General features: G+C 44.6%; 2 protein-coding genes across 5 annotated transcripts in view; both read right to left on the bottom strand.

The window, feature by feature from the left end:
- MISP (mitotic spindle positioning) overlaps positions 1 to 16,032 on the bottom strand; it is a 602,516-nt gene that overhangs the window by 236,569 nt on the left and 349,915 nt on the right. The window lies entirely within an intron of this gene.
- Positions 1 to 16,032, bottom strand: part of PALM (paralemmin) — a 245,994-nt gene that overhangs the window by 77,523 nt on the left and 152,439 nt on the right. For all 4 annotated transcript variants that reach the window (XM_069767837.1, XM_069767839.1, XM_069767840.1 and 1 more), the window contains exons 3-4: positions 2,921 to 3,001; positions 2,028 to 2,158 (exon numbers count right to left, since the gene is read on the bottom strand). In XM_069767837.1, coding sequence (XP_069623938.1) covers positions 2,028 to 2,158; positions 2,921 to 3,001 — 212 coding nt within the window. The remainder of the gene's footprint in view (positions 1 to 2,027; positions 2,159 to 2,920; positions 3,002 to 16,032) is intronic.

The raw sequence follows: 16,032 nt of genomic DNA, 5'->3' as shown, positions 1-16,032 counted from the left end.
CCTGTGGTCGGCGCTCATAGCACACCTGCATTTCTGCTGCATAGCAGCGATCTAATGATCGCTGCTATGTAGCAGAGTCGATCGCGTTGTGCCAGCTTCTAGCCTCCCATAGAGGCTATTGAAGCATGGCAAAAGTAAAAAAAAAAAAGTAAAAAAAATGTGAAAAAAAATATAAAAGTTTAAATCACCCCCCTTTCGCCCCATTCAAAAGAAATCAATAAAAAAAAAAATCAAACCTACACATATTTGGTATCGCCACGTTCAGAATCGCCAGATCCATCAATAAAAAAAAGGATTAACCTGATCGCTAAATGGCGCAGCGAGAAACAAAATTCGAAACGCCAGAATTACGTTTTTTTGGTCGCCGCGATATTGCATTAAAATGCACCAAAATGCTATCATTAAAAACGCCAGCTCAGCACGCAAAAATTAAGCCCTCACCCGACCCCAGATCATGAAAAATGAAGACGCTATGGGTATTGGTAAATGGCGCAAATTTTTTTTTTTTTTTTTAGCAAAGTTTGGAATTTTTTTCACCACTTAGATAAAAGAGAACCTAGACATGTTAGGTGTCTATGAACTCGTACTGACCTGGAGAATCATAATGGCAGGTCAGTTTTATCATTAAGTGAACCTAGCAAAAAAGCCAATCAAAAAAGAAGTGTGGGATTGCACTTTTTTTGCAATTTCACCGCACTTGGAATTTTTTTCCCGTTTTCTAGTACACGACATGCTAAAACCAATGATGTCGTTCAAAAGTACAACTTGTTTCGCAAAAAATAAGCCCTCACATGGCCATATTGATGGAAAAATAAACGAACACGGAAAAAAGGAAAATCCCAAGGTCATGAAGGGGTTAAAAAATATGGTGGATCAACTGAACTATTTGTTAACCGTAGAGACGTTGAGTCAAACCTCTTAAGGGGACACCGTGACCTGTACCCAGGAGATAAAGTGACCTTTACCCGGCACCATGGCGAAAGGGGGTATTATGCCCTACATGTTTAAAGGTGCCTAGAACAGCATACCCATACCCGTGTAGCCACTGAAAGTGGAGTGCTTAACCAGGCTACACAAACTCCTGTTGATGGACCGTTTTCAGCAGAGCCTGGCAGGCGACTCACATATGTGTGGGGGTGGTGAGAGTTGGGGAGAATAGCTTTCAGCCCACAGATATCCAAATCATTTTGCCATCTGTATGGTGTATATAACCAGACTTTACTTTTTAATATCTGGCTATATTAGTTTTAATCCAGAATGAATTCTATTTTATTTATTCGTATCCATTTTTTATCTTTGGTGCCCCTTCTCTCCTTTTCTTTTTTTTAAAACTAGCTATTTCTGAAGAGAAATAAAAGCTTTACTATATATTATCATGGTTATAATCTAATCTAAGGCAGTTTTATGAATTCTTGTTTGATACTATTCCATAATCTCCAGCTGGGCTTAAGGTTTATCACAAAAGTGTGCAGCCTTTCTATGCGAGCAGCACGTGGTGTGAGGACTTTCCGATGCCGGCAGTGAGAGCGAGCAGTCATGTGACCGCAGGTATGCAACATGTATACTCCCTGCCACACTCCAACTAGTGAGACTGTGGCCAGAAGTATGCATATCGTATACATGTGGTCACGTGACCACCCGCCCGATCTCGCCACCGGACAATCCTTTACAACTCGTGATGTGCGATGTGAATATTTATTTCATGAAAAACCTGGACAACCCCTTTAAGAGCCAGGCAGCACTACTCCTATAGACTAGATGTTACCTGTACAGTTTCATAATTGTCACATTTCACCTGTAGTGTTCTAGCATTGAAACCCTGGATTTTTTCTTACTATGGATCTTTCATCTTTTGGTGCACAAGGCTGGCGTTACCTGGCACCTTTGGTTGTAGCACCATAATGAAGGTCAATGTGCATTCTTTCTGACCAGCAAGACACTGGGGCATCCAAGTCAGAAGAAATCCATATCTGCTGGACTGCTTGTCGTTTCAACTTGCCTGTGAGTAGGATGGCCAATCCACGTACCTCTGAATATTGTCTTCTAGATCTTGGGTTTTCAGCTCATCCTCTTGCATCTGTTTCTTTGTTGCTTCATCTTCCTCTGGGGTGGAAGCAGGAGCTCCTTCAAGAAGCCAGCGCTCCCGTAGAGCTTTAGACTTAATATGAGAGAATACTCATTTAGCATTGCAAATACCGGTAGTTTAGATATTTCAATTTCCTATTTTATAGATCTGCTTAAAATAAAGAGAAGTGGCTACTGATAACAATTCAGATATTGTTCTCAGTGTAGCATACGGGGTTTACACATCCACACTTCACTTATGACAGGGTGCTGTGGCACTACCCTTCCCATGTAGCTCCCCCATACTTTAAACTGGACGTCAGCTTTTTTTTTAAAGGGAATCTGTCACCAGGTTATTGCCACCTAATGGGAGCCCATCATAATAAAGAGACAGAGACCCTGACTACAGCGATGTATCAATTTACTAGTCTGCTTGCTGTAGTTTTGATAAAATCACTGATTTATTAGCAGGAGATTATCAGTAAAGGACTAGTAAATCTGCTGCCATGTAGTTCTCCATATTCATGAGCTCTGTATAACCCCGCCCACACCACTGATTGGAAGCTTTCTGTCTATGCACAGTGTACAAGGGTAGAAAGCTGCCAATCAGTGGTGGGGATGGAGTTATAGAGGGCTCAGTAGGTAATACAAAATACTCAGAAAACACAAAACAGCAATCAAAGTGACAATAACATGGGTTTTAGTTCGGTTCTTGTAGATGAATAGTGACAAAGAAAACAGAAAGTCAAACACAAAACAATTTAATTACCAAAATAATAAAACGTGCAGCCAATACAAATGCAGTGAAAAGGAGAGAAGAAATGCAAAATCGTGGTATAGATAATGGTAAACTCACTTTGAGATGCTGCAACTGCCTCCTATCATCTTCTAGCTGGCGTCTTTTGTTTTCAATCTCTACCTGACGTCGTCTTTTTTCCTGAGGACAAATATGAATATATTGCATTAATGTCATTTTGTACAATCAGGATTCTATGTAGTGATGCCCTCGCAGGGACTGGAAAGAAATACAAATCTGTCATACAGTACAGGCGATATAGTACATGATAAAAGTTGGTCAGTTTGCCGACTGCTCGCTGTAAATGCGGCTGATCGGCTGCAGCGTTCGCTTTTTGTCCAAGTGTAAAAAACACATAACTTTTTGACTGGCGGTAGTCTTTCCACTTAGGCTTCTTTTACACTTGACAATAGATTTCTATGGGGCCGCAAAAACGGGCTGCATAAATTTGTCGGAGCACCGTACGCCGTATGTACGGCCGTAAAAAAAATATCGAGCTTGCTCAATATGTTTCATGGCTTACGGACCAGACCCCCATTGAAAATCAATGGGGCCGCAAAAACAACGGAAGCTTGTTTTTGCGGTGCACCATCATGATCGTGTTTGCGGATGACCGTTTTTTTCCAATCCGCAAGATTCTTGCAGTCCGTTTTTGCGGCAGACCGTGAAAATTACAGCAATACGGCCTGCAAAAAAGGACCGCAAAAATGGCCGCAAAAAATCACGCCAAGTATAAAAGAAGCCTTAGGCCCCCACTTTATTCCAGTTCTTCAATACAAAAATGAAACTCATATATTATATAGAGTCATTACAATCAGTGATCTATTTCAAATGTTTATTTATGTTAAAGGGAACCTGTCACCCCCCAAACCCCCCCCCCCCCCCCGCGGGGCTGGGATTCCTGGGCATGCGCACTGCGTGTCTAAGCCACTCACCCAGGTCGCAGTGCGCATGCCCAGGAATCCCAGACCCTTAGTGTGAATAAATCGTAAGACACTGAGGGTCTGGGCAGGGCGGCCGCACAGGCGCAGTCAGCGAGATTGCATATGAGGACAGACGGGCAGTGCTCACTGCGCCTGCCCCAGGCATGACAAAAGAGCGCAGGCGCCGGCAGATTTCAAAACAAACAGCGCTGAGGAGGCAGCGCCCGGCACCAAGAAGACTTGAGTGACGGCTGTGGGGCGTTTGCAGCAGGGGGGGAAAGGCCTGCCTCCAGGACTGAAGACAGGTATTTCAGACAAATTACAAAACGGATTATTTCTGCATTTACAGCACCAATAACTAAAAGAGCCACCTTGTCAGAATGCAGCATTACTGCTGCACAAGGTGGCTCTTTTAGTTTCAAACGCCTGGGGGGGTGACAGGTTCCCTTTAATGTTGGTAATTATGGCTTACAGTAAATGAAAACCCCAAAAGTCATTATCTCAGTAAATTAGAATAATTCACAAAACACACCTGCAAAGGCTTCCTAATTGTTTAAAAAGGTCCATTAGTCTGTTTCAGTAGGCTCCACAATCATGGGGAAGACTGCTGACTTGACACATGTCCACAAGGCAGTCATTGACATGCTCCACAAGGAGGGTAAGCCACAAAAGGTCATTGCTAAAGAAGCTGGCTGTTCACAAAGTGCTGTATCCAGGCATGTTAACCCCTTTACCCCCAAGGGTGGTTTACACGTTAATGACCGGGTCAATTTTTACAATTCTAACCACTGTCCCTTTATGAGGTTATAACTCTGGAATGCTTCAACGGATCCTGATGATTCTGACATTGCTTTCTAGTGACATATTGTACTTCATGATAGTGGCAAAATTTCTTTGATATTACCTGCGTTTACTTGTGGGGAAAAAAACGGAAATTTGGCGAAAATTTTGACACTTTCGCATTTTTCAACTTTGAAATTTTATGCCCTTAAATCACGGAGATATGTCACACAAATAATACTTAATAAGTTTTTTAGCGGATTTTTATGATTGCCAGCTGTCACACACTAAAAGACGCTTTTTATTGCAAAAAATTGTTTTTGCGTCTCCACATTTTGAGAGCTACAATTTTTCCATATTTTGGTCCACAGAGTCATTTGAGGTCTTGTTTTTTGCGGGACGAGTTGACGTTTTTATTGGTACCATTTTCGGGCATGTGACATTTTTTGTTCGCTTTTTATTCCGATTTTTGTGAGGCAGAATGAACAAAAACCAGTAATTCATGAAATTCTTTTGGGGGGGGCGTTTATACCGTTCCACGTTTGGTAAAATTGATAAAGCAGTTTTATTTTTTGGGTCAGTACGATTACAGCGAGACCTCATTTATATCATTTTTTTATGTTTTGGCGCTTTGAAACGATAAAAACTGTTTTATATAAAAAATAATTATTTTTGCATCACTTTATTCTGAGGACTATGACTTTTTTATTTTATCGCTGATGATGCTCGTTTTTTGCGGGACAAGATGACGTTTTCAGTGGTTCAATGTTTTTTCATATCCCTCTTTTTGTTCGCGTGTTATTCCACATTTTGTTCGGCGGTATGATAATAAAGCGTTGTTTTTTGCCTCGTTTTTTTTTTTACAGTGTTCACTGAAGGGGTTAACTAGTGGGACAGTTTTATAGGCCGGGCCGTTATGGACGCGGCGATACTAAACGTGTACTTTTATTGTTTTGTTTTTTTATTTAGATAAAGAAATTTATTTATTGAAACAATATATATATATATATTATTTATTTATTTATTTTTTTACACATGTAAATATTTTTTTTTACTTGTTTACTTTGTCCCAGAGGGGACATGACCATATAGTGTCAGATCGCTGATCTGACACTTTGCAGTGCACTGTGTCAGATCAGCGATCTGACAGGCACTGCAGGGAACCTTGCTGGCGCCTGCCCTGAGCAGGAGCTTGTAAGCCACCTCCCTGCAGGACCCGGAAGCAGCCCCGCAGCCATTTTGGATCCGGGGCCTGCAAGGAGGAGGAGGTAGGAGACCCTCGGAGCAATGCGATCACATTGTCTCAGGGTCTCAGGGAAGCACGCAGGGAGCCCCCTCCCTGCGCGATGCTTCCCTATGCCGCCGAAATGCTGCAATCATGTTTGATCGCAGTGTTCCTGGGGTTAATGTGCCAGGAGCTGTCCGTGACATAGTGCCGGATGTCAGCTGCGATAGTCAGCTGACACCCGACTCCAATCGGCCACCCATGAGCTCAGCTGATTGGTGATGACGTACTATCACGTCAGTGGTCATATGGGCCCATACCACCTCGACGGGATAGTACGTCATATGTCAGAAAGGGGTTAATGGAAAGTTGAGTGGAAGGAAAAAGTGTGGTAGAAAAAGGTGCATAAACAACCGACACAACCGCAGCCTTGAAAGGATTGTTACGAAAAGGCCATTCAAAAATTTTGCGGGAGATTCACAAGGAGTGAACTGATGCTGGAGTCATTGCTTCAAGAGCCACCACACACAGACGTATCCAGGACATGGGTTACAAGTGTCACATTCCTTGTGTCAAGCCACTCATTACTAATAGACCACTCCAGAAGTGTCTTACATGGGCCAAGGAGAAAAAGAACTGGACTGTTGCTCAGTGGTCCAAGGTGCTGTGTTCAGATGAAAATAAATGTTTGCATTTCATTTGGAAATCAAGGTCCTAGAGTCTGGAGGAAGAGTGGAGAGGCCACAATCCAAGCTGCTTAAGGTCTACTGTGAAGTTTCCACAATCAGTGATGGTTTGAGGAGCCATGTCATCCGCTGGTGTAGGGCCACTGTGTTTTATCAAGACCAAAGTCAGCGCAGACGTCTAAAAGGAAATTTTAGAGCACTTCATGCTTCTATCTGCCGACAAGCTTTTTGGACATGGAAATTTCATTCTCCAGCAGGATTTTTGGCACCTGTCCACACTGCCAAAAGTACCAATACCTGGTTTAAAAACAACAGTATCACTGTGATTGACTGGCCAGCAAACTCGCCTGACCTTAACCCCATTGAAAATCTATGGTGTGTTGTCGAGAGGAAGATAAGAGACACCAGACCCAACAATGCTAATGAGCTGAAGGCTGCTATCAAAGCAACCTGGGCTTCCATAACACCTCAGCAGTGCCATAGGCTGATCGCCTCCACGCCACACCGCATTGATGCAGTAATTGATGCAAAAGGAGCCCTGACCAAGTATTGAGTGCATTTACTGAATATATATTTTTGTAGGCCAACAATTCGGATTTTAAAATCATTCTTCAAGCTGGTGTTCTAAAGTATTCTAATTTAGTGAGATAATGACTTATGGGTTTTCATGGACTGTAAGCCATAATCATCAACATTGACAGAAATAAACACTTGAAATAGATCACTGTTTGTAATGACTCTATATAATATATTAGTTTCAATATTTGTATTGAAGAACTGAAATAAATTAACTTTTTGATGATATTCTAATTTTGTGAGAAGCACTTGTAACTACACATACCTGTAGAGTGGTGGAAAGCATTAAAGCTTCAGTCATTGACTGATTGTTGAACTATGTTCACATGATTGTATTTTACAGTTAATAATGGCAACGTATCCATAAATATTGGATGCTATTCACATTAACATAAGAATGAGTTTCTGGTCTATTAAATTTTATTTACTGCTGATGTATAAAAATAAATTATATATGAATTACAACACAGTTATAAAAAGCACTTGGCTTTCATCCAGAAAAAAAAGATGATTTTTTTGGGTCGCTATTGTGAACTTAGGCATAAATACACAGTAACTGGTCAGTACCTCCTGGGGTGTGTCGCTATACTGACAGAACAATTTTAGATTTTTTTGGGGGGGTGGGAGCAGCAGAGGATCACTGTAACTGTTTGGTAACATTCACCTGTGAAAACTGCATCACAAAATTTTGTGTAAAAACATATGTTGTTTTTATGCACCGTATACACTCGAGAGTATAAGCCGAGATTTTCAGCACATTTTTTTAGGCTGCAAGTGACCCTCTCGGCTTATACTCGAGTCATTGTCCCAGGGGGGTAGGCAGAGCGGCAGCAGTGACATACTCACCTGCTCCTGGCATGATCCCTGCATCTCCGATGATCTCTGGGTGCTGACAGCTTCTTCCTGTGTTGAGCGGTCATGTGGTTCTGCTCATTACAGTTATGAATATGGACGCGACTCCTCTCCCAGAGGGGTAGAGCCACATATTCATCACTTTAATGAGCGGTACTAGTGACCGCTGGAAGAAGCTGTCAGTGCCTGGAGAAGACCATCAGGGAAGCTGCCAGGAGCAAGTGAGTATAATGGGGAGGGTGAGCAGCTGTTAGGTGTCGAGTTCACGTCTCGGCACAGGGGGAATCTCAAGCCATCTCCGTTGCGGTCTCCCATTCTTCTCCAGCCGCAATGGAGTCTGCTCAACAGAGACGCCGGTCCCAGCGTCTAGCTCAGGCTGATACTGGACGACTGGTTACTGCTGCCCTTCCAGGCTATGTCTTTGTAGCCAGCAGTTATCAGCAGTGAGCAGGTCTTTCTGGGACTAAGTCCTGCTTTTCTCATACTGAGCATGCCCACGGGACGACCTCCCATTGGAGGTCGAGGGTCACATGCTCAGGTCCTGTTGCGGCTCCTATTGGTCCATCTGGAAGGTCTTGTAGCACTGCTGCTATAAAAGGTTCGCATGGCCGCTCGGCCATGCACTAGTGTACATTTGAAAATGTGTGTGTGTTGATGAGTGCAAGTCGTTCTTTAACCTTCGTCAGGCTGCATAATTTTACAACGTTAACAGGCTGCAGAGGTACAATTGTACCTTCATATATATTTTATTGAAATTTGGCCAATATATTCGGGACCAAAACTGCAGAGATGTCACGAAATTTCAGCCCTCTACGGCTTTTCGTAAAAAAAGTTATTGCAATTTTAAAACGGAATAGTTACAATTGTACCTACTCAGCCAGACCAAGGTTAATCATCCCCTCCCTTGTGTATGACTGCTCGCGTAAGGTGGATGTCTGCTATCTAGCGCCCGGCTGAGCTATCAAAACACACGAAACAGCGTGTAATTGCTGTGACCGCCAGTGCGGCGCCGTGCGCTATTAGAGCGCTTTCCTGTCCCAAGTCTGGGTGGTTAGTGGCGTCCGCCAGAGTGGCACAGCACGCACTCTTGTGCATATACAGTTAGGTCCATATATATTTGGACAGAGACAACATTTTTCTAATTTTGGTTATAGACATTACCACAATGAATTTTAAACAAAACAATTCAGATGCAGTTGAAGTTCAGACTTTCAGCTTTCATTTCAGTGTATCCACATTAAAATTGGATGAAGGGTTTAGGAGTTTCAGCTCCTTAACATGTGCCACCCTGTTTTAAAAGGGACCAAAAGTAATTGGACAATTGACTCCAAAGCTATTTCATGGACAGGTGTGGGCAATCCCTTCGTTATGTCATTCTCAATTAAGCAGATAAAAGGCCTGGAGTTGATTTGAGGTGTGGTACCTGCATTTGGAAGGTTTTGCTGTGAAGTAAACATGCGGTTAAAGGAGCTATCCATACAGGTGAAACAAGCCATCCTTAAGCTGCGAAAACAGAAAAAACCCATCCGAGAAATTGCTAAAATATTAGGAGTGGAACAATCTACAGTTTGGTACATCCTGAGAAAGAAAGAAAGCACTGGTGAACTCATCAATGCAAAAAAACCTGGGCGCCCACGGAAGACAACAGTGGTGGATGATCGCAGAATAATCTCCATGGTGAAGAGAAACCCCTTCACAACAGCCAACCAAGTGAACACCACTCTCCAGGAGGTCGGCGCATCAATATCCAAATCTTCCATAAAGAGAAGACTGCATGAAAGTAAATACAGAGGGTTCACTGCACGGTGCAAGCCACTCATAAGCATCAAGAATAAAAAGGCAAGACTGGACTTTGCTAAAAAACATCTAAAAAAGCCAGCACAGTTCTGGAAGAACATTCTTTGGACAGATGAAACCAAGATCAACCTCTACCAGAATGATGGAAAGAGAAAAGTATGGTGAAGGCTTGGTACAGCTCATGATCCAAAGCATACCACATCATCTGTAAAACACGGTGGAGGCAGTGTGATGGCTTGGGCATGCATGGCTGCCAGTGGCACTGGGTCACTAGTGTTTATTGATGATGTGACACAGGACAGAAGCAGCCAAATGAATTCTGAGGTATTTAGAGCCATAGTGTGTGCTTAGATCCAGCCAAATGCAGCAAAATTGATTGGTCGTCGTTTCATACTACAGATGGACAATGACCCAAAACATAAAGCCAAAGCAACCCAGGAGTTTATTAAAGCAAAGAAGCAGAATATTCTTGAATGGCCAAGTCAGTCACCTGATCTCAACCCAATTGAACATGCATTTCACTTGTTATAGACTAAACTTCAGACAGAAAGGCCCTCAAACAAACAGCAACTGAAAACCACCGCAGTGAAGGCCTGGCAGAGCATCAAAAAGGAGGAAACACAGCGTCTGGTGATGTCCATGAGTTCAAAACTTCAGGCAGTCATTGCCAACAAAGGGTTTTCAACCAAGTATTAGAAATGAACATTTTATTTAAAATTATTTAATCTGTCCAATTACTTTTGGTCCCTTTGAAAACAGGGTGGCACATGTTAAGGAGCTGAAACTCCTAAACCCTTCATCCAATTTTAATGTGGATAACCTCAAATGAAAGCTGAAAGTCTGAACTTCACCTGCATCTGAATTGTTTTGCTTAAAATTAATTGTGGTAATGTCTATAATCAAAATTAGAAAAATGTTGTCTCTGTCCAAATATATATGGACCTAACTGTAAGTTACCTTTTCTATTTCTCTGATACCCCTATTGTGGTGTCGCGCGCAAGAGGTCTACACAAACTCTAGAGTTCTGTGACTCCTTGCTTGCGCTCTTTGTGCGGTACCGCGGCTCTGTGACGCAACAGCGTTCGCTTCCTTCATACAGGGTGAAGTTAACCCATGTGTGTATCCACATTGTACCGCCATATAGTCCGTCATTACTCAGCAGCAGGTTCCATCTCTGCACGGTGGACCCCGGGCTGCGAACGCACCTCTTACCTTCTCTCTAATTATTTGGTGCGTTCCGCTAGCCCTAACAGCAGCATTGCACAATATTCACCTGTCCCCATTTCACCGCCGGGCGCCGCTCCGTCTTCTGCGTCCTCTGCTGTGACGGTCAGGTCAGAGGGTGCGATGACGTGGTTAGTGCACGCCCTCTGCCTGAACGTCAGTGCAGAGGACGCGGAAGACACAGCGGCGCCCGGCAGTGGAACGAGGACAGGTGAATATTGCAAGTGCCAGGGGCCTGAGTGACGAGAGGTGAGTATGTCTTTTTTTTTTTCTTAACGCAACAGCATGTGGGGCAAATATCTCTATGGAGCATCTTATGGGGCCATAATCAGCATTTGTTCAGCATTATATGGGGCAAATATCTCTATGGAGCATCTTAGGACAGGCTGAACAGTAAATATGGCCCTGCTAAGAAGTTAAGGGGAACCTGTCACCAGGTTTATACCTCCAGATCTGAGGGCAGCATAAAATAGAGAGTCATTGACTCCAGTAGTTTGTGACTTACTGGGTCTCGTGCTAGACTTTTGATAATATCCCTCATTTATCTGTCAATCTTCTCTAACTTCACCCACACAATATATTGACAGCATCTTCTCTAACTTCACCCACACAATATATTGACAGCATCTTCTCTAACTTCACCCACACAATATATTGACAGCTTTCTGCATACACTGTGCAAAAATCAGCATTTCCACTGAAACATAATTGTGAACAAGTATTTTTAAAAACACACATTTCACGATTATCTTTCAGGGTAAACAGGCTGCCGATCATTCATTGGATCAGGCGATCTTTTGTGCAACGCTAAAAATCATTGTTCTCAGTGGTGCATCATCCTATGTAAAAAGGACTTGCGCTGCCCAAAACTATAACTGCTTATGCACAGTAGGCATGTTGTTTACTTCAGTCTGCCTGTGTAAGCCGATCAGTAAAGGTTTACCAAAGGGCGGTTGCATAGTGCCAGCAGCCGGGCTGTGTAATCAGACCCTAAGCAAAGGCTGATAATCAATAGTGGTGGTCGGTACTAGCCAGAGCTCAGGAATATGGAGAACTGCACAGCAGACGCTCACAAATGAGAGGACTAGCAGACCTGCAGCACGTAAAAAGTGTTTCACCAAAACTGGAGCTAGAACCTTAATAATTAAGATAGAGAGTCTTAAAATATTCCTTTTTATATCTTTTTCCTAACTTACTTGTATTGCAGATCGGGGGAGGTCTGTTTCCCTAGACCCCACTTGATCACTCAAAAATCCACTCTGCGGTGCTCCGTAGGATGGGTAACCAATATGAGACGGATGTAAACAGCACAGGACTGGACAACTGTTTAGTGGTCACTGCCATAAACTACAGCTGAGCCCCTATTCAATATAATATTCTGAAATTGAACTAAGTGTAAATGGTAGTGTAAGGGTATGTTTCCACGGTCAGGTACAGCCGCAGCATCAAACACGCAACATCCAGATGTTACAGCATAGTGGATTGGATTTCATGAAATCCATCGCCGCAGATGTAGCAGAGCTGGACTCGTCGTGGGACACTCGTTATTATGGACTGCATTGGACTCAGGGAGTATACTGTTGGTTTATTATTTTTCTTTTTTCCAGATGATCGATGGCTTCACTTGGATTACCAGTGTAATAAAGTGTCAAAACTGTGTGGTGTTTTATTTCATTAAAAAACTTTATTCTGCATGTATGTGTTTTTTTAACCCTTTACCAACAATAGGATTAGTAATGGTAGGAGTCTTATTGAAGCCTCTCCGTTACTAAGCCGGCTTAATGTCATCTTACAAAGGTGACATTAACCCCTTATTACCCCATATGCCACCGCTACAGGGCAGTGGGAAGAGAGAGGCTAAGCGTTGGTATTTGTAGTCGGGGCCCTCTCTAGGCTATGAATATCAGCCCTGTAAGACTCATGCTGGTGTGGTAGATGGAGGCAGGTATATCTCGCCCAGGTGTTTGTCCTATGTGAATTAGGCCACTCAGTATCTTCAGGGTGCTAATGGGTTAATGATTGCAGGAATAAAAGATGACCAGCTGGGTGTTTCCAGTGTCTGCCTGGGGCACACAGATTGCCTGCCTGTGTGGGACAAACGTGAGTGAAGAGCTCTGCTCAAGATCTGTGCGATGTTAGCTGGGTGGGAGAAGCCCCCCCAGTTGTTGAGATAGCAACGTATTTTGTTTAGTTAGTGCCGGACAGGCTAGGATTTATTTTTATGTTTTGTTTTTTGTGTTGCTTTCACGTTAATAAATCTGACCTGAGGTCAGCCTGCTCAGAAACCTGCTGTACGCCTCAGATTCAATGCACAAACCACGTGTCCTTTGACCCCAGCAAAGGCGATCCCAGAGTGTTTTGTCAAATTGTGGTGGAGAACGCGGGCATACCGTGGCACAGGCGACAGCATGGAAGACGTGGTGAAAGCCTTAGTACAGTCCACTGCCGTACAGCAGCAGGCCACTGCCGCACAGCACGAAGCTAATCGCTTGATGGCCGCACAGCTGAAGGAGTTACTGGACATGACGGTTGCAGACCGCCAACTTCTCCAACAGGTGGCGCAGCGCCTGGTGAGCATGCCTGACGCTGACCCGGAAGCAGAGTCCAGAAGGATCCATGTGAGTCGATACTGGCAAAAGCTGACTGCAGAAGATGACGTCGAGGCATACCTGACAACGTTTGAGCGGACGGCATTGAGAGAGAAGTGGCCGAAGGCACGATGGGCCGATTTGATTGCCCCGTTTCTCTCCGGCGAGGCCCAAAAAGCTTACCATGATTTGGACCCGGAGGTCGCTCAGGACTTTGAGAAGCTGAAAGCTGAGATCCTGGCCCGGCTGGGTGTGACGACGGCTGTCCGTGCACAGAGGGTACATCAGTGGACATACCAGCAAGATAAACCAGCGCGGTCTCAGATGTTCGACCTGATCTACTTGACAAAGAAATGGCTGCAACCCGAGGTACTGACAATACCCGAAATAATCCAGCGGGTTGTCCTGGACAAGTACCTGAGAGTACTACCCCCAGCGCTGAAAAGGTGGGTAAGCCAAGGAAATCCCACGACAGCGGATCAACTTGTGGAGTTGGTCGAGCGTTATTCCATGGCAGAAGGACTTCCCGACGACACCGCCAAACCCCGGTCTGTGCCTCTTCCTCGTGAAACCGGTAAGACTGTTCCAGGGACCACGGGTGAAGGAAAATCGCTTAAAACTGTGGGGGAGGAGTTCGGGACTGCTCGCACTCCGAGACCAAGAGTATTGGACGGTGGTCTCAGTAGGGGACCTGTTAGGTGTTTCCGCTGCCATGAGAAGGGTCATGTTTCTGCGAACTGTCCTGTTACCGCTGAACCCATGCAGTGCGACGTTATAGACTCTAGAAAACGCATGTCTTTGGTTACACAGCTAGTGAGTGTGAATGCGGGTCAAAATGATACAGTAAAACACCTGTGTGAATTATCTGTTGATGGGAAAAATGTTGTGGCATTACTAGACTCTGGAAGTGTGGTGACTCTGGTGAAAGCTAGTCTGGTGGCACTTCCGTCTGGTCCGTCTGACAAGTTTTCTGTGACGTGTGTGCATGGTGACACCCGCTCGTACTTAACAGCGGTCATATGGATTTCTACTCCCTATGGGTCAGTGCAGCACAAAGTGGGACTCGTTCCCGCATTGTTACATGATGTAATCCTGGGCAGGGATTTTCCCTATTTCTGGCAGTTGTGGGAGAATCAGTTGCTCCTTCACGGTAGCTGTACCCGTGAATATTCTCCCATGCCATCTGGAGGTCCCGAGTCCCTAGAGGAGACCCCACAGGAAGATGTTGCTGGGGAGGTTAGTGAATCTAACCTTCAGTACCCCTTCTCCGTCATGGCGGGGGAAACAGAGGAAACTGAGGAACCTCAGCGAGAGGCGGAGGCAGACAGCCATCCGGCACCCTGCCTGCCAGATTTGGGAGTCCAGGTGGATGACTTCCACAGCGAGCAAATGAAAGATCCTACCCTGACTCCGGCTAGGAAAAATGTAAAAATGATAGATGGGGTACCCGTAGAACCTGACACTAGGCTAGCGTACCCATATATGGTTCTTGAAAATGATTTGCTCTACCAGGTAGAAAAAAAAGGGGAAGACACAGTGCAACGGTTAGTGGTACCCAAACCTTATCGGCGGAAGGTACTGGATTTGGCCCACGGACATATAATGGGGGGACATGTGGGGGTACAGAAAACCACAGAAAGGATATTGCATTGTTTTGTGTGGCCTGGAATACATTGTGATGTGCGTAACTATTGTGAGTCCTGTCCAGAGTGCCAAATCGCGGCCCCTAAATCTCAGTTCTGTAGCCCTTTGGTACCCCTTCCTATCATCGGGGTCCCTTTTGAGAGAATTGGGATGGATTTGGTTGGGCCCCTTCCCCGATCCGCACGTGGGCACCAACATATCCTCGTCATCGTGGACTATGCCACTCGTTACCCGGAAGCCGTCCCTTTGCGTAACACAGCTACCAAGACGATCGCCAAGGAATTGGTACAAGTGTTTAGTCGGGTGGGAATTCCAAAACAGATACTCACCGACCAGGGGACTCCCTTTATGTCGAGGGTAATGAAGGAGCTCTGCAGGCTCTTACAAATAGACCCGTTGCGTACGTCTGTCTATCACCCTCAAACAGATGGCCTGGTTGAGCGCTTCAACAAAACCTTAAAACAGATGCTCCGGAAGGCGATAGACAAAGATGGGAAGAACTGGGATTACTTGTTACCCTATTTGCTGTTTGCCATTAGGGAAGTTCCCCAGTCTTCCACAGGATTTTCGCCTTTCGAACTGTTGTACGCCCGTCGTCCCCGGGGACTGCTGGACGTCGCAAAAGAAACCTGGGAAGGTCAAGTCACTCCCTTTAAAACTGTGATCGACCATGTAACACAAATGCAGGATCGTATTGCCGCTGTCATGCCCATTGTTAGGGACCATATGTTACAGGCCCAGGGAGCCCAGAGGCAAAGTTATGATAGAGGCGCTAAGGTCCGTACATTTGCACCCGGCGATAGGGTGTTGGTCCTAATCCCTACGGTGGATAGTAAATTCCTGGCGAAATGGCAGGGCCCATTTGAGGTCCGAGAAA

Source organism: Ranitomeya imitator, chromosome 1 (assembly GCF_032444005.1).
Source record: "Ranitomeya imitator isolate aRanImi1 chromosome 1, aRanImi1.pri, whole genome shotgun sequence".
NCBI lineage: Eukaryota > Metazoa > Chordata > Amphibia > Anura > Dendrobatidae > Ranitomeya > Ranitomeya imitator.
Note: the sequence above shows the minus strand (reverse complement) of the source record. Positions and strands in the feature narration are given on the sequence as shown.